Below are 16,916 nucleotides of genomic sequence, written 5' to 3' on the forward strand. Positions count from 1 at the left end.
CACCACTGCAGCAAGCACAGCGGGCAGGGCTGCCTGGGCACAGCAACCAGTGGTATGACCTGGCCCTGCTCCCTGCCATAGGCGGGCTGAGCTCTGACAGACAATGAACTGGGATGGGGTGGAGTTTGGCTCATTTATTTAAAATAAATCTCACAAATACTCAGAGAGAGACAGACTGGACCCAGCCTGTGTCTTCCCAGCCCAGACAGGTCCTTGTCTACCTGAAGGTGGAAAAAGTCTGTCTCCTTTCAGCAGAGACCGGGCTTGCTGCAGTCTTGATCTCTACAGTCTGGAAGGCAACCTGGGGCTGGACCAAGGAGGTAGAGGGTGTTGTGGGTTCAGCAGAGATGTATTCCAAGACATGAGGCCTCTCTTCTTGGCGCCGGAGATAGCCCTGGTTCAGCAGGTGCAGGACACAGGACAGCACATCCACGCTGTGGCAGCAGAAGCTCAGGAAACGGAGCCCTGGCCCCAACTCGCCCTTCCGACAGGCATCAACCACCTACAGCAGCAAGGGAGCCCCACATTGCAGGGCGGTGCAGCACTCGGGCAGCCCCGCTCCGCCCCTCGAGCCCTCCATACCCTAAACACCAGGTTGTCAATGTGGAGCTGCTTCTCCACCTTGAGGATGCGGGTGATGAGGCAGCAGAGGACATTTCTCTTCCTTTCCAGGGCGCTGACCTCAGCCTTCTCCGCCCGCAGGTACCTCTGCTGGGGCAGCAGCCTCAGGTGGCGACCGGAGGCACGGGCCAGGGCTGCCCGGTTCAGCCGCAGCACACCTGGAGCCAGCACCCGGCCCAGGGTCAGCCAAGCCCCGAGCTGGGCCCTGAAGGAGCCCCAGGACACATATGTGGCTGTTGGACCCAACCCTGGGCCTCCCGCCGCTGCCTTCACACGCGTCAGCCCCATCCCCGGCCCCACAGACAGCCCCCACGCACAACCCCTGGCCCCGCTCCCCAGCCCCACACGCCGACCCACGCCCAACGCACGGCCCCAGCCCCACACGCCACCCCCAGCCCCACACGTGGCCTCGGGCCCCAACCGGACGCGCACACCTGCGCCCCGAGCACCAACAGACAAACTCCCCCCCAGCCCACTCCCTGCCCCAGCACCCCTCGGGGCTCAGACCAGCCCCTCCCCAGGGGTGCCCCAGCCCCACACTCACCTCCCGGCGTGCAGCTCTGCACCAGGACGCCCTCGCTGCGGGTCAGCGGTGTCAGTGCCTGGTGCACCAGCTCCGCGGGGAGCCCGGTAGCCTGCAGCAGGGCCTCCACAGCCACCTCCTGCAGGAGGCCACGGGAGGGGAATGGCCAGCCAAGACCCAGCCGAACAAGCCCAACCGTGCCCCAAACGCTGCTGCAGACCCCACCGGAAGGGAGCACGTGGCCCTGCCGCGCCCCAGCACCCGCCGCCTCCCTCGCCCCACCGCAGCCCCAGCTCCTACCTCGGCGCTGTTGAAGCACAGCAGGATGTACATCTGCAGCGTGGACACGTGGAGGACGCAGTCTCCAAACCGCAGTTCGGCACGGCCCAGCCACGTCCACTGCAGCCGCCGGGGCTTGGTGCACTCCCAGCCCAGCCAGCTCTGGCCTGCCGGAGACAGCATCAGCGCGAGGGCCGGGGCCAGCCCTGCCAGGCGCTCCCAGCACACCCCGGGCCTCCTCCCACCACTGGCTGAGCTGCTGCGGGGGGCCTGGGCCCCAGTGACACCCCCAACACACACACAGCCCCACTGCCGCGACACTCACTCCGCCTGCAGAAGTCCGCAAACTCATCCAGGGGGGAGCTCAGGGCCGCCGAGAAAAACCTCCTGGGTTCATCCATGTAGCAGAACGGGGAAACGGGCCAGCAGCGTGGGGACAAGGCCAGTACCTTCACCTCTGGCACATCCGCCACTGAGGAGGTCCCCAGCGCCTGGGCATGGGGACACAAGGGCAGCTCAGGACAGGCCCCAGGAGCCCTGCCAGGAACACAGGCAGCCCCCAGCCTCCCCCCCTGCACCAGCATGCTCACCTCACCCAGGCCTGTGTCCAGCTCCAGCAGCAGCTTGTCCCGCTCCTGCAGCTGGAAGAGGTAAAACTGCTGCTGCAGCTCCTCCGACTCAGCCAGGTTGCTCAGCATCTCTTGGGGGAAGCGGCTGGGGAAGCACAGCCCGATCTGCTCCACGATGGCTCCTTCCAGCCAAGACGGCCCTTGGGCCAGGAGCCGGTCCCCCAGGTAGTGCCTGCCAAGGCCACCGGAGTCAGGTCAGGAGCCGGCACGAACCCCGTGGCCATCGGCCGCCCACCAGGAGACAGAGATGGCACCGGCTCTGGCCTCACCCCGAGGGGCACAGGCGCAGCAGCACCCGTCTCCCCTCCCTGTTGCCAGCAGGGAACATGTCCCCACAGACTGGCAGCACCCATGGGCCCTCACAGCCTTTCCCTCCGCACGCCAGAGCGGGGAAAAGCGAAGCGGGAGCACCGCTGCCACACCAGGCCAGGCTCAGCCACGGCCTCAGCGCCACCTGTGCCCCCCCTGCCATGCCACGCTGTGCCACACCAGGGCCCCTGGTCCCATGGCACCCCTCACCGGTAGAAGTGCTCAAAGGTGTGGGCCAGCTCCAGGCCACTGAAGACGATGAAGGGCTCCAGGATCTGCTGCAGCCGCTGCAGCGGCCCTGCGCTGCCCCCAGCCCCGTGGAGCTCCTGGATCTGCCCGTCAAGGTAGCGGGCAAACTGCTCGCTCACCTGCGGAGGGACAGGGCTGGCTGCGGAGGGGGGCTCACCGCGGGGCTGCAGGGCCAGCCTGGCGGAAGGTCCCCAGGGGAGCAGCTGGGAAGCCCTGGGGCTCTCGGGCACCAGCCCAAAGCAGGAGCGAGCCAGGGCTGGGGCCGGGCCGTGACAAGCGCCGTGCGCCCGCAGTCGGGCACCAGCCAGAGCCGCCGCAGGGCAGGGCCCCGTGGGTCGGGAGTGGAGGCCAGGACACCGCCCGCCCGGAGCGAGGCCATGGGCCAGGGCAGCCTCCCCAGCCTGCACCCGGGGCTGGGGCGGCCGGGGCCCCGGCACTAGTGCCGCGCTCCCTCAACTCACGTGCAGGGCAGCGAGGAAGGAGAGCTGCAGCAAAGCCCCTGCAAAGCCCTGGCCCAGGGCCAGCACGAAGGCGGCCTGCTGCCCAAAGAGCTCCTCCGTGGCACCACGCAGGCGCTGGTACAGCCCGCAGTATCGCTCCACAAGGTCCGGCGCCTGCCCTGCCGCCTCCAGGAACTGCTGCACCTGCGGGATGCAGCACGACAGGGGTGAGCCCCGCAGCAGGACGTGCCCGTGGCCCACAGGAACGTCCACAGCCCCAGTGCCGCTCCGTTCACACCAACCACCCAGGTCCCGGCCAGGGGCCCACTACAGGCCCTGGTGCTGCCACAGGCTCCGCAGAGCTTGCAGCGAGGCAGGAGCGCAGCCCCCAGGGCTTGCCAGGGCCTGTGGCGGCAGGACAGAAGCCAGCAGCTTCCCAGTGGGAAATAAGGAGCTCAGCGCTCGACCTCTCCCTGGCTTGCAGCACCAGCTTAGGCGGAGCGCCAGGCTGAGGCCTGAGCCCTGCCAGGGTGGCAAGCGCGGCAGGGACTGTCCCCACACCCCTCTGGGCCCCGCGGAGGCCAGGTACAGACAGCCCCGCGCCCTCCCCATGCTCCCAGGGCACCGCCAGGCCCCAATTTCCCCTACACCCACCCGCTGCAGGGTCCCACCCACGCTTTTGGGCCCCCACGGCCGGTCCTCCCAGCTCTACCTGCTGCTGCACCACGCCACGCCAGCACTGCGAGATGCCCCGCAGGCCACTCGACTTCTCCACCACCGCCTTCACAGCCCTGGCCGGCACCTCCTTGTTCTTCCCCTCCTTCCCGCCTGCCAAGGGACAACCCTGGCCTCAGCGCAACTCTGCGGGCAGGACCCCCACACTGACCGGCAGCAGCCTCCCCATCTCCCTGGGGGGCGCAGGGGAGAGGAGATGCCCAGCAGGCATGGCCACTGCAGGGGCACGGCCGTGAGCCTTCCCTGGCTCGGGAGCCTCCTGTGCCACAGGGCCCCCCCAGAGCTCCCCAGCAGATCCCCACGGCCGCAGCCTGGCACTCTGCACCACCGCCCTCCCAGCCGCAGGGGAGGGCAGCCCCTCACTCACCAGCTGCTCTCGCCTCCTCCGGCTCCAGGCCACCGGGGTCCACGTGCACCAGGAGCTGGGTCAGGCGCCGCACGCGGGACCCAAAGGCAGCACCGCCGCTCGTGGCACGGCAGGGTGGCTCCACGTTCTCCAGGTACTCACTCAGCAGCCAGGCCAAGGGGCTGATGCCCTGGGGGTCTGTGAGGCCAACCAGACTCAGAGCGGGGTGCCTCGGCCGGGGCACGGCACAGAGGGGCCCGGGCGAGCGCAGGGTACCTGGGCTGGTGATGCTCTGCACCAAGGGGGTCACCAGGGCCTCCCAGCACGTCCTGCCCAAGGCCCGGGCCGCCTCGTCGTCAGGAAGGAAGCGGTCGGCGAAGCCCTGCTCGTGCTGCAGCGCCCGGCTCAGCCTGCAACAGCCACCGGGCAGCACGCAGCGCTGCCGGGCACTGCCGAGGGCTGCGGGACTCCCCCAGGAGAGCAGAGCGCAGCACGCCCTCCCTGCCCTGCCCCTGGCCAGGCACGACGGCTCAGCAGCCCCACTTGCCCCCAGCAGCCAGTGGTGGTGCCTGCAGCCGCCAGGTCCCACCTGTGCCCGACCGACCCCCTCTAGGTCAGGACACGCCAGCTCCTGTGGGGCACCTCTCTGGTGGGCTCCCTGTGCCCACGGGCCCAGCTGAAACTGGGAGACCCCAGGGTGGCCCTGGCCCTCCAGGACTGCTGGTAGCCAGTGAGGAGCCAGGGCTCCTCCCTGTCCAGGCAGGACACCCGGCTGCTCCCCTCCTGGCCCTACAGTCCCCTCACAGACTGCCAGCACCACTCTCCCAGGCCCTGGGACACGATGGCACAGCCAGCAGACAACTCACCTGCCAAAGAGCTGCAGCAGTCGCCCCCGGTCCCGGCAGATCTCCTGGCACCAGGCATGAGCCCGAGCGGTGCAGGAGAGGAACGTCCGCCGGCACAGCTGCTCCTTGAAGACAGGCCAGAAAGTCGGCTTGGGACCCAGCACCTCGATGCCACGCACACGGGTGTCGATGCCGCCCTACGGAGAGCACGACCCTCAGCTCCTCAGGCACGGCCCCGATGCCCCATGCTGCCAGCTCCCTGGCCCGGCCTTCTGCTCCCCTACCTGCTGGCACCGCTTCACCCGGATCTGGATGACGGGCCAGAAGCGGGTCATGTTCTCCAGCAGGATCACTCTGCTGTCCGAGGGCAGGACAGTCACCTGCAGGCAGACAGCGAGCCCTCAGCACGCCAGGCAGCTGGCACAAGCCACCCTGCATTCTCCCCTGGCCACCCCCTGTTAAAGCCATGGCCTCTGCCCCCCCAGCAGCCACAGAGCACCCCTGACAGGGCCTCGCTTCTGGCTCGCAGCCCCAGCCCACCAGCCTGCTGCAGACTGCGCTGCAGGGCTGCCCGTGCCCGAGTCTCCAGCACTCGCTGCCCACAGCAGGAGGACGCTCCCGCAGCGCAGCTCCTGCCGTCCCCACCTCCCTGCGGGGCACCTCCCAAGGCCCCACACCAGGGCCAGATATCCACGGGGCACAGCAAGGACCAGCCGCCGCTCCCGTGGGGCCCCACAGCCTGAGCAGCCCCTGCGAGACTCACCGCGTTGAGCTCCGTTCTGATGGTGGCAGGGCTGTCTCCCCCCAGCACCACCACCCGGGCCGGCATGTAGCTGGAGTCCTCGCTGGCCACCAGCATGCTCATCTCCCTGCCGCACAGCAAACACGGTGCTGCCCAGCTGCTCCCACCGCCCTGCCTTGGCCCCTGCCAGCCCCACACGCTGCTGCCCACGTCCAGCGACCCCCAGGATGGGCACCGCGGGCATAGGGCTCGCACACATCCCCAAAGCCCTCTCCTTCCCACACAGCCGCTGGCCCTCCTGGCCCCAAGGCCCCAGGCCCACCCGGCCCAGCCCCACCTAACCACCACGCCGCACTGCATGTGGACAGTGATGAAGTGGGAGCCGGTGCTGCCGTTCGACTCCCAGTAGGTCTTGGGGTTCCTGTCCGTCAGCTTGCTGGCCCGGTGGGGGTTGGAGGAGACCTGCACCTTCTCCCAGCACTTCTCCTCCTTCACCTCCACGCTGGAGCCTGCGGGCAGAGCACACGGACCCTCCAGCTGCCCGGCCAGCACACAGCAGCCACAGGGGTTCAGCTCCCGCTCCCGGCGCTCACCTCGGCACAGGTTGCGCAGAAAGACATCAAAGAAGGGGATGCTGATGGGCTGGTGGCTCCGGCGGTGCTCCTCGATCTGCCCCAGGACCAGCTATGGGATGGGGCGAGGCTCTTACCAGGGGCCCTGGGTCCTCCTCCCCTCGCCCGCCGCACGGCTGCAGCAGGCAGAGAGCACAAGCCCGCCCTGGATGGCCCCAAGACCCAGAGCCCCAGCGCGGCCAGGCCTCCCCGGGCCTACCTGGATGCAGCCGGCCAAGATGCTCGTCGTCAGCTTCTTGTAGAGGCCGGCGTACTTCTCGCAGTCGGTCACCAGGTCGAGCAGGGCTGGAGCCAGCGACGGGGCCGTGCTGTGCTTGTCCAGGGCTTTGGACAGAGCCTCGCGGGTGCCCACGCGGCACATCACCACCGCACAGTCCTTGCTGGCGGTGGCCAGGCGGTGCAGGAAGCCAACGACCTCCTGCACCACCTGCTGAGCAGGCAGCCGTCAGGCCAGCGGCGGGGCCCGGGCCAGGATCCCCCCAGGCCCCAGCACCAGGGTGCCGCAGCGCTCCGTCTCCTCCGCCCCAACCACGCAGCAGCACCCACAACGCACGGCCCTGGGCACACCAGCCAGCGGGACGAGGTCACGGCCACGGCCAGCACAGCTGCTTCCCACCTCTCCCAGGGTCTCGGCCACAACAAGGCCAGGCTGCTGCAGGTAGGGACCCTGCTTCACCGACACCAGGCCGGGCCGGTGCACGGCACAGCCACCAAACCCGTCCCCGCCTGACAGGAGTCCCAGGGCTCCCTCACCTCCCGGTCGCTGCTGTGGGCACTCAGGGAGGACAAACAGGGCTCCACACACTCGTGCCAGGGCAGCACATCCTCCTGGTAACCGTCCAGGAACTTGTCCAGGATCCTGAGTGATGGAGTTCGGCCCACACTCAGGCCGGGGCACACACACAGCGGTGCCAGAGGCACCCCTGCTTCCCTGCCCCGTCTGGAAGGCCAGCACCCCACCAGGGGCTTGGTGCCAAGGCTCCCCCGGCACCTCAGACACCCCACCAGCACCCAGGCACGTGCTGCTCCGTCCCCACACGGCCCTGTGCCCCAGGATGCCCCAATCACCACCCACATATGGGCTGCTGCCTGCCCCTGGTAAAGAACAGCACAAATATGCGCCATGTCCCCCCAGCGTCACCACCCGCACTCACACACCCGCTGTGGAGGCCACAGAACCCACCAAATCCCCCTGGACCCACCTGAGGATGCTCAGGCTCACAGCCTTCTCCGCCCCCAGCAGCTCTAAGCTGCGCAGCAGCAGCCTGAAGCATCTCTGGTCCTGCAGCAGCTGGGCCGCCTCGCCGGAGCGGACGGGGCCTTCGCCGCAGAGCTGCCGCTCCAGGGCCACCACCACGTCCTTGGACAAGACGCCGTCCCCCAGGCCGCCCAGAAGCGTCCGCACGTCCCTCAGGCCCGGCGGGGCCCCTCTGCCTGCCACGACAGGGACACACGGGCCCAGCCCAGGCGCTCGCTTGAGAGGTGCGGCAGGGTGCTGGGCCCCGGCAGGCGAGGCAGCCCTGCCCGCTGCGCCCGTGGGGCCGTGGGGCGGCGCGGCAGGGCGCGGGCGGCCGGCTACCTGCTGTCTCCAGGGGCAGCTGGTGCTCCGCGAGGCGGTTGATGGCGCCGAGGGCCAGCATCGCGTGAGGGCAGCTGCTGCTCTTCCCGTCCCACCAGCAGCTCTGCAGCACCGCGGGGAGATCGCAGCTCACCAGCTGCTCCGCCAGGCCCCGGTGGCCGTCCATCAGCATGTTCACCACCAGCAAGCCGTTCTGCACGCCTGAGGAGCCCCTGCAGGGACAGAGCAATGCCGGCCTCTTCCTCCCACAAGCACAGAGCCTTCCCTCCACCCACAAGCCCCCTGCCTGCCATGCGCCTGCCCCCACCCCCAGACGGTCCCCCCAGCCCCACCCGCTGTCCTCACTCCGCCCCTACCCTGGGACCCTCTGCATGGCGCTTATGGCAGCAGGGATGGCACTCAGCAGGCTTGCCGAGCCCTCGCTGGAGGCAGAGCCGATGCTGGCAAAGATCTCCCGCATCATCTGCGCGTCGGCATGGTTCAGGGGCAAGGGCTTCCCACCGGCATCGCCTGGCTCTCCAGCCACAGCTCCTACCAGCACCTTCAGGGCCTGCAAGGTCAACAGCAGTCAGGAGGGCAGCAGGCATCTCCGCCACACCTGGGCGAGCCTGCACCCTGCCTGCCCACCTACAGCATCCCCCCGACACACTCACCGCCAGGCCAGCCTGCTGCACTAGGGCGGAGGAGGCGTGCTGCTGCATGCAGGCCAGCACAGCTCGCACACCCCCCTCCGTGGCAAACGGCACACGCCAGTCGTACTTGGCCATCAGCACGGCCAGCAGCCGCAGTGTCACCACCACCAGGGCCTTCTCTGCCACCTCAGTGCTCAGCACCTCCACTGCCACCTTCACCAGCTTCTCCCTGCACGGGAAAGGACGCCTCAGGAGGAGCCTCCTGGCGCTGCTGCTGGCACACCTCCACCTCAGGCCCTGCCAGCCACCTTCTCCCTGCCCACAGGGCTCTACCACACCTGGGTCAGCCCCAGGAATGAGCCTGCCCGGGACAAAGGGACACAAGATCCACCTCTCCTCTTGCCGAGCATGCAAGGACGTGCCGGCCTTCACACTTTCGCTGCCACCTCCTGCGCTCCCACCTCCAGTACTGTCCCCCACCCTGCTGACACGTGTCCCCCCAGCCAGCAGGAGAGGGGTGCAGCACCCCACGGCTCACCCAACACTCCTGGTCCCCAGCCTGCCCTGGGCTTTGCCGACTTGCTGCTCAGGCCCAGGCTCCTCCTCCAGAATCTTCAGGACGTGCTTGAGCCCGGCTAAGCGCAGCCCCACCTCTGTGCTGCTGCTCTGGATCACCTCCGCCATGGCTGCAATCCTGGCCAGCAAGCCCCTCTCGCTCACCCCCTCGCAGATGCCCAACGCTGGTGGGAAGGAGGCAGGGGCACAGGCGTCAGGGCACCACTAACACCCCCAGAAACTCCCAGGCTGCCGTGCACCCACAGACCCAGCACCCACAGGCTCCCCCCTCCCCAGGCAACCTCTGGGCACCTGGACGCCCACACCCTGCCCAAAGCCTTCCTCCCTTGAGGCAACGGAGGCGCCTCCAGCACCGTGCGGGTGCCCCAGCACATGGTGGGCAATTACCTTTGATCTGCTCCTCCGTCGCCTCCGGGAAAAGCAGCCCTTCCCTCTCAAGGAGCTCACTGAAGAGCTGGGAATCTGACTTTGCCGCCACAGCGGGGGCTCGGGGTGGCACTGCGGCTGCAGAAAGCTCTTCCTTGGCTGCCTCGGCCATCGTGGCTTTGGGGCCAGCGCTCCTGCAGCCGGCACCCTCCGAGGACACCGCGGTGCTCCCCCCGCCATCCTGCTCGGCCCCCCTACCGAGGAAGTATTTGGCGTAGATGCGCGAGCCGCGCAGGTCACGCTGAGCGCTGCCCTGGCACCGCTTCTCCAAGACCCGCAGCACCTTCAGGGCCAGCTCCGCAGGTACCGACAGCTGCATCAGGGCTTCTTCATCCACCTCCGACAGCTGGACAGATGGGGACAACTCAACCCTCGCGGACTCGCCACAGGCCCCACACGCCTTGTGGCGGCCAGTGCCACAACGCACAGAAAGGCTGCGCCACCGGAGGCCCCCAGGGCCGTTCCCCACTGCCACCCTCCCCGGGCTGTCCCCAAACCAACTACCACCAGCCCAGACCTCCCACCCGCACTCACCACCCACCCGCAACCGGCAGCATCACCCCATGGGCTTGCCTCGCCTGCCCAAACCTCACTGGACACAGTCGCTCTTTCAGGGCCATGGGAGACTGCGTTTCCTCTCAGCTCTCCTCGCCCCTTTGCTGTGCCCAGCTCCTCACGCGTTTGCCACCCCCAGCTCACCCTCCCATTTCAGTCCCATTTCTGCCCCGTTCAGGCTGGCCCTGCACAGCTCACCCCTGCCATGTCTTCCTCCGGGCCCAATCCCTCTTCTAACATTTTCCCTCCCCATTCCCCACTGCAGCCTCTGGCCCGTACCTGCTCTCCCTGGTCCTGCTGGATGAGACAGATGATCTCTTTCTGCTCCTGTGCTCCCAGCTTCTTCACAAAGAAGAGCAGCTCCCACCACTCAGCACGGCTCAGGGCCTCCGCACCCTTGGTTGGCGGCTCCCCCAGGTAAGGCAGGGAGTACAGCCCCCCAAAGGGCTTGCACAAAAACGGCCGCGCAACTGCAGGAAAACAGAGCAGGGAAGGGCGCTGTCAGCTCTGCCAATTCCCCCACCCTCTGCTGCACACCCCACCTACCCCCGGGAAAGCTCATGCGGACCGTCTGGGCAGAAGAGGTCCTCGCTGTCCCACAGCCTTTTATGGGGGAGGGCGGTGACAAGAGGGCAGCGAGAGAGGGGGAACATGCTGGGAAGAGACCCCAGAAGCTTAGAGATGGGGATTAACATCTTCACTTGAACCTCTTTGGGCTGCAGAACAGAAACAAAATGGGCACCGCTGGCTCACTGCTCCCCCAACCTGCCACAGTGCCTGGACCAGCCAGAACAACGCACTCGGACACCCAGCACCAGCAGAACCCACAGTGCCAGCATGCAGCTGCAGAAGGGCTGGGGAGAAAAGCTGCAGGCCCAGCTGACAGGCTGCTCACCTGCTGCCCGTTTGTAGCTGCCTGTCAGGGTGGACACCTTCTCCTGACCCGCATGGTCCTCTTGCCCCAAAGGACCAATGATCTCCACCATGTGCCAGTGAACCCAGTACGTACAGCCCAGGGCTTGCCAGTACACCTGAGGAGGAGAGCCCAACACACACCCAGCTGAGGGAAGGCAAGCCCAACCCCACTGCTCCCACACAAGGCCACGTGCTTCCTGCGGCACCACAGAGCAGACAGGCCCCTCGACAGCCCCCGCGCTCCCAGCAGGGGATACCTGCACAGGCGGCGTGCCGTCGTTGCTCTGGCAGAAGTCACCCTCGTCACCTGCGCTGACCTGCTCGTAGTCCTCCAGCATGCGCACCCGCATGCCATGCACCAGGTTCGCCTGCACATACTCCACGTAGCTGCTGCGGCTTGGGAAGGCTGAGCGCGTCTTGAAGACGCTGGGCTCCTTTGGTGGGGGAGCGGAGGGTACTTCAGCAGCAGCACAGGCTGTGGTCCTGTGCTGGAAGATGGAGCGGGTGGTGCGAGGCCACAGCTCCTGTTGGGGCAGCAGCTCTGGCTTCTGGCTGTGGTCCCAGCGCATCACGTGCACCAGCTCCAAGATGAGGTTTGCCATGGCCATGCTGAACTCAAACTCCTCCTTCACGCGTCTCTTCTCCTCGGTGAGCGGGCTGGGCTCCCCTCCCTGCTCCACACCACTGCTGAGCTTGTCCATGAGAGAAGTGACACACAGGTAGCGCTTCACCAGGACAAACAGCAGCTTCCCAGGGATCTGCAACAAGCATGGCTGTCAGACTCCGGCCTGCAGAGCACCTCCAGCCCCAAGCTCTCTCTCCGAGCCACCAGCTCATCCACAGCCAGGCTCCTATGACAGCTCCAGACCAGCAGGCAGCAGCAGGGACCTCTCAGCCCACCTTCGTCTCCCTGCTCAGAGACAAGGCTTTCCACGTGCCTTTCCACCAGCCCCGCAGCCTCAAGCCAGGCCCAGATCCTGGGCCAGCTCTCCCAATACCCGGTCCTGCTCAGCTGCCCACTGCCCACTGCCTCAAACAAGGACGCCAGCTCTGGCACCCCATTCTCACCCCTCCTGACCCCTAAAGCCCACAGACCCAGGGCTGGCAGGGCCTACCGCTACCTGGGGAAGGTGAATCCCCTCGAAGGACAGGCAGTGCTCTTCAGAGGATGTTGTCTCAGCAAACAGCTCCAGCAAGGTGTAGCGACTGTCGAAGTCCATGTGCTGCTCAATGCCATCCTGCTGGCTCAGGGACAGCAGGACATAGGCCCAGCTCCCTGCAACAACAACAGAAACTCTTCAGGCCCCATAGAGATATCCCTCACCCCACCCTCACCCCACCGAGACACACTCACAGGCAAGGAACAGCTTTGCTGCTCGGTGTAACCTAGAACCACTTTCTGTCCTTTAACCTGGATTGGCAACATTTTGCTCCCCTAAATAACACTGCACTTCTTCCACCCCTGAAGCTCCAAGATTCCACCAAAGCAGCAACCCCAAATAATTCACTCCAGGACAGGTTTCCAGGGAAGAAAAAAAGTTAAGTTTTAACCTCAATCAGCCCCCTATCTGCCCCACTGGAGAGCCACCTGAATTCAGGCAGTAAGACAGGGAAAGCCAGATCTCTTGTGGGACACACCACCACCAGCAACCTTCCAGGCGCACCCAAGCCTCCCCGGGCACTTCTGGGCCGTGGCAGCTCCTCTCAGATGAGATGACTGCGTGAGGACCAGGCCTCTACCCACCAGGGCCTGAGCAAAGGCTCCCTGCCAAGAACAGGCCAGAGCCTTTCCGGTGGACAACATGCAGCAGAGACCCCCCAACACTTGGCCAAGCCCTTTGGCATAAGTCCTCCTAACAGTTAACCCGCACCCCAGCTCAGGAACCCGTCATGGGAAAGAGCTCCCAAGTCCTACAGCACCCCAGGCAACTACGACCAAGGAGCCGCTTGGAACCTCCAGTCTGATTCCTCCCCTCTTGCCAACAAGCCCCGAGACACGCTGCTTCCCAGGCAGCCCCCGCCTACAAAAGGACAGGCGCCCCTCAGCTGCCCAGCAGGAGCAGCCCCCACCTGCATCGTGCGCAGCCAGGGCCCTCAGCATCTTGCCAGCGCTGCGGCGGATCTGCTTCTCCTTGTGGCACAGCATCTGCATCAGCAGGTCGAGGGCTCCCGTCTCCTTGAAGGCACCCGCCAGCGAGCCAATGCTGGCGTACGCGCTCAGCACGTGGATGGTGTTGAGGATGGAGGACTCGGAGGCCCCGGGCTCGGCCATCTGCCGGCCAGCTCGCTGCACCAGGCTCCTGACGTCAGCCTTCATCTCCAGCAGCGAGGCTTCATCCAGCGGGACATCGGCAGCAAACGGGCTGCCTGCCTTCTCCTCTTTCCCCCACTGCCCCTCCAGCTTCCTCTTGCCCAGCAGCGCCGGGCAGCTGGCGCACACCTCTTCTGCAGACATCCACATCGAGACGGTCTCTGGCTTGGTCTCTGCAGAGGAGGCGCTGCCGCCTCCCACTGCTCTCTCTTCCAAGCTGACGATACTCCACTGGATCAGGTACTCAGGCTGGCCATCGTGGCCTCGCCGCTGCCGGAGCAGCTCCCCCGGGTAGGCCTGCAGCTTGGGGCCCAGGTGCACAAGCAGGTTGCCATTATGCCTCTCGTTCACCATGGCAGGAAACGGGCCTGCAGAGACAGAGGGGAAGCAGGAGCTGGGGAGAGGTGGCTGAGGCACAGGCTTTGCTATGGCTAGACATCTATGATCCTGTGGGTCACAGTGCTTACAATGTGGTAGTGTAACAAATAAAATGTACTGTATTGGCTGTACTCAAGACCAGTGCTGTAAACCCCTAACATAATAGGACTACTAAGTACGAGATACAGCTCGCTTTCTCCTTGGAAAACAGCATACATGCAGCAACAAGTAACAGGGCAGGACACAGCGATTTTTGAACTGTTAAACGGGCTGTGGGCACAGCAGGAACACGGAGAGCAGTACCCAAGGAGGGCAGCTTTTCCCAGGAAGCTCAGCTGTAAAACCTGGCTGTGCACTGACAGAGCTCCTTATGCCTGATGGAGCACGCACGCTGGCCCTGAGCGCCAGCACAAGCCTGTGCTGGAGGGCTCTGCTGCACATCACTCAACCGGGACTGGAAGCACAGCCCAGGCACAGGCCTGTGTCCCGGCCACCCGGGTTGCTGGGACTAAGGGCGGGCGGCACGGCACCACAACGACCGGGCAGCCGGCTTGCGTGGGCAGGCTCCGCTGGCGGCAGGAATAAAGCCCGGGCCAAGCGACCTACCAGGGCACCGAGAAGCGCCTGGCCCTGCCCAGGCCTGTCCGGCCCAACCTGGCTGCCGCAGCCCCTTCCCGGCCTCTCCGGCGGGCCGGGCTGCCTCACCTCGGGGCTCCGGTACCGAGGCCTCCCGCAGCACTCCCCAAAAAGGAAAGACCCGGGACTGCCCCAGGATGGCTCCTCTCGAGGCGCTCGCCAGCCCCGTCCCCAGCCCCGCCACCCTCCACCGCGGGGCCGGGCCGGGCCGGGCCGTGTTACCTCCAACACCACTTCCACGCCGCTTCCGGGTCGGCTGGCGCGCATGCGCGGCGGCCCGCCGGGACGGGAGCCGGGCGGGGTCAAGTCTCGCCCGCCGGCGGCCCGGCCCCGGAGGGGGGCGGGGCGGGACGATGTGGAGCTGGGGTAGTTCAGGAGCGGGGAGGAAAGGGGCAGCGGGGACCGCACGGGGCCGGGGCACAGGGAGAGCTGGGGGCTGCGTGGGGCCGAGAGGCGGCACAGCGAGGCACTTGGGGGGCAGCGGCGCGGGCAGCAAGGGCAAGGAGCAGCGAGGGCGTTCCCGGAGCCGTGAGGTGCCGAGGTCTGTGCTCCTCAGCCGCGCAGCCGGTCATGCCGGCTGGTAGCCGCCTTCCCGCCCCACCGCAGGGCTGCCCGCTTGCCTTCCCTGCTCCACCAGCTGAGGGTGGGGCAAGAGCTTGGCCGTCCCACCGTCGGGCTTGGCACAATTGTTTGACCCCACCGAGACCCCCAAGCTCAAGCCAAGGCAGCCCCATGCTCATCTGTCCTGGCAGCCCAACTCCCACCAGGGGCTGAACGCAGCCAAACAGTTTCCCACGAGGACAGCACACACACCCCCCCCCCCCCCCGAGGCCCCGTGCCGAAAAGGGAGCAGTAATGCAACAGCGGCGGCGTGGAGAACGCTTTATTGACCCGCACCATCACTCCTGCACTTTGATTCGCGGCAGGTTGACGTAGCTCTTCATGGGTGGGAGAGGCTTGATCTTGCGCCCGGCCCAGCCACCCTTGCGGTGCCACAAGCCCGTGTGTGGGCGCTTGCCCAGCCAGCGGTTCCGGCCCGCCTTCCCGATCACCCGCTTGTTGTGGTCAATGTTGGACACACGGCCCACTGTGGCCACACAGGTCTCCAGCACCTAGGGGACAGAGAAGAGCTGCGGGCCTCCCTGGGGACACACGGCTGCATGCCCAGGTAAGGGACAGTATGGCTCCTCTACCTGCATATGCCTCTTGGAGGGCAGCTGCACAATGGCCGTTCCGTTCACTTTCCTCAGCAGCACCCCACAAGTCCCTGCAGCAGGCAAGAGGAGAGAAGGCAGCTGCTCTGAGCAGCAGGACAAAGTATCCCAGCCTGCAGCAAGCACATCCCCACGCCAGGAACTCCCCAAAGCCCCTGCCATCGCCCTTTGTGCAGCACTTCTTCCTGAAGACAGGACCTCAAGGCATCCCCAGGAAGGCACAGGGCAGAGCTGCCCCTCACTTCTCCAGAGGGCTGTTTTGCACCGCAAGGCAGGGAGAAGAGAGAACAGCAACTCCCTGCCACTGGCCACCCAGAGCGGTGCCCCCCTGCCCTCCTCTCCATCCGTGCCAAGCCAAAACCCAGCTACAAACGGCGGGTCCCCAGCCCCAAGACGCACCAGCTGCCCGGATGTACTGCGCTCCCTTCCCAGGGTGGCTCTCCAGGTTGCAGATCAGCGTGCCGACGGGCAGAGCCCCCAGCGGGTAGGCATCTCCTTCGTTAGCTGACACTGGAAGACAGACGCTGATGAGTTGGGCAAGGATCAGCCGACGAGCCCCTGGCGGGGCCGCCCCTGGCCCTGGTGTGCACCTGCCATCCTGCCAATGTGAGAGGAGTTCTTGATGATGTCCCCCGGCTGCATGTTCTCCGTGGCAATGATCCAGCGCTTCCGGTTGCCGCCAGCCACCAAGGCGATGTCAGCCGACCTGCACGGGGAACCCACAGTGGGTGGCGGGGGTGCTCAACACAGGCACAATCGCCCGGGCCCGGGGCCAAGCCCGCGCCCCGCACTCGCCTGCAAGGGTCGTAGCGGACGTTGATCACCTTCTCGGTGAAGGGCTCTGGTGGGGCCCCCTCCTCGTAGCGCAGCCGCTGGAAGTCGATCATGCGGTACCGCCGCTTGTGTCCCCCACCGATGCCCCGCACCCGGATGCGGCCTGCGGGACAGGGGAGCGGCTGCTGCAGGCGGGCCTAACCCCGCCACACCGGCCCCGGTTGCCTAACCCCGCCCGCCCCCGGCCACCAGCCCTCCCACCTGTGTGGTCGCGGCCGCCCGTCTTTTTCATGCCCACAGGCCGCACCGTGTACTTGACCCGGCACTTCCACATGGGGTCGGTGGTGCAGCGCGGCGCCGAGCCGCCCAGGCCGCGGCAGGCAGCCGCCAGCGCGCCCCTCGGCAGGCGGGGCGGGAGGCCGGGCGGCGGGGCGCGGGGCAGGACAGGGAGCCGGGCGCGGCACGGCGCGGCCGACAGCAGGAGCGCCCCGAAGGCGCGGCACAACCCCGCCGCCATCGCCGCCGCCGCCGCGCCTGCGCCAAGGCGGGGGGCGGGGACTCCGCCGGAAG

The 16,916-nt window shown here is 66.8% G+C and overlaps 2 protein-coding genes across 2 annotated transcripts; both read right to left on the reverse strand.

Moving 5' to 3' along the window:
• Positions 1-119: 119 nt before the first annotated feature.
• On the reverse strand, positions 120-13,706 carry LOC104346816 (cullin-9). The gene is made up of 29 exons (XM_086482252.1): positions 13,104-13,706; positions 12,155-12,309; positions 11,291-11,791; positions 11,014-11,149; positions 10,398-10,588; positions 9,525-9,900; positions 9,100-9,301; positions 8,583-8,790; positions 8,286-8,479; positions 7,930-8,141; positions 7,553-7,784; positions 7,104-7,209; positions 6,550-6,777; positions 6,312-6,402; positions 6,056-6,227; positions 5,740-5,845; positions 5,261-5,356; positions 4,998-5,173; positions 4,408-4,541; positions 4,153-4,329; positions 3,763-3,878; positions 3,072-3,254; positions 2,572-2,729; positions 2,014-2,224; positions 1,749-1,914; positions 1,445-1,590; positions 1,166-1,283; positions 583-779; positions 120-502 (listed from the first exon to the last, which is right to left on the reverse strand). Exons 1-29 carry the CDS (start codon positions 13,696-13,698, stop codon positions 218-220), a joined length of 5,868 nt encoding a protein of 1,955 aa, XP_086338378.1. The 5' UTR covers positions 13,699-13,706; the 3' UTR covers positions 120-217.
• A 1,520-nt stretch (positions 13,707-15,226) lies between these two features.
• On the reverse strand, positions 15,227-16,863 carry MRPL2 (mitochondrial ribosomal protein L2). The gene is made up of 6 exons (XM_086460746.1): positions 16,608-16,863; positions 16,368-16,509; positions 16,163-16,278; positions 15,972-16,082; positions 15,552-15,625; positions 15,227-15,470 (listed from the first exon to the last, which is right to left on the reverse strand). Exons 1-6 carry the CDS (start codon positions 16,861-16,863, stop codon positions 15,258-15,260), a joined length of 912 nt encoding a protein of 303 aa, XP_086316872.1. The 3' UTR covers positions 15,227-15,257.
• Positions 16,864-16,916: the final 53 nt, after the last annotated feature.

This window comes from Leptosomus discolor, chromosome 2 (assembly GCF_034619465.1).
Source record: "Leptosomus discolor isolate bLepDis1 chromosome 2, bLepDis1.hap2, whole genome shotgun sequence".
NCBI lineage: Eukaryota > Metazoa > Chordata > Aves > Leptosomiformes > Leptosomidae > Leptosomus > Leptosomus discolor.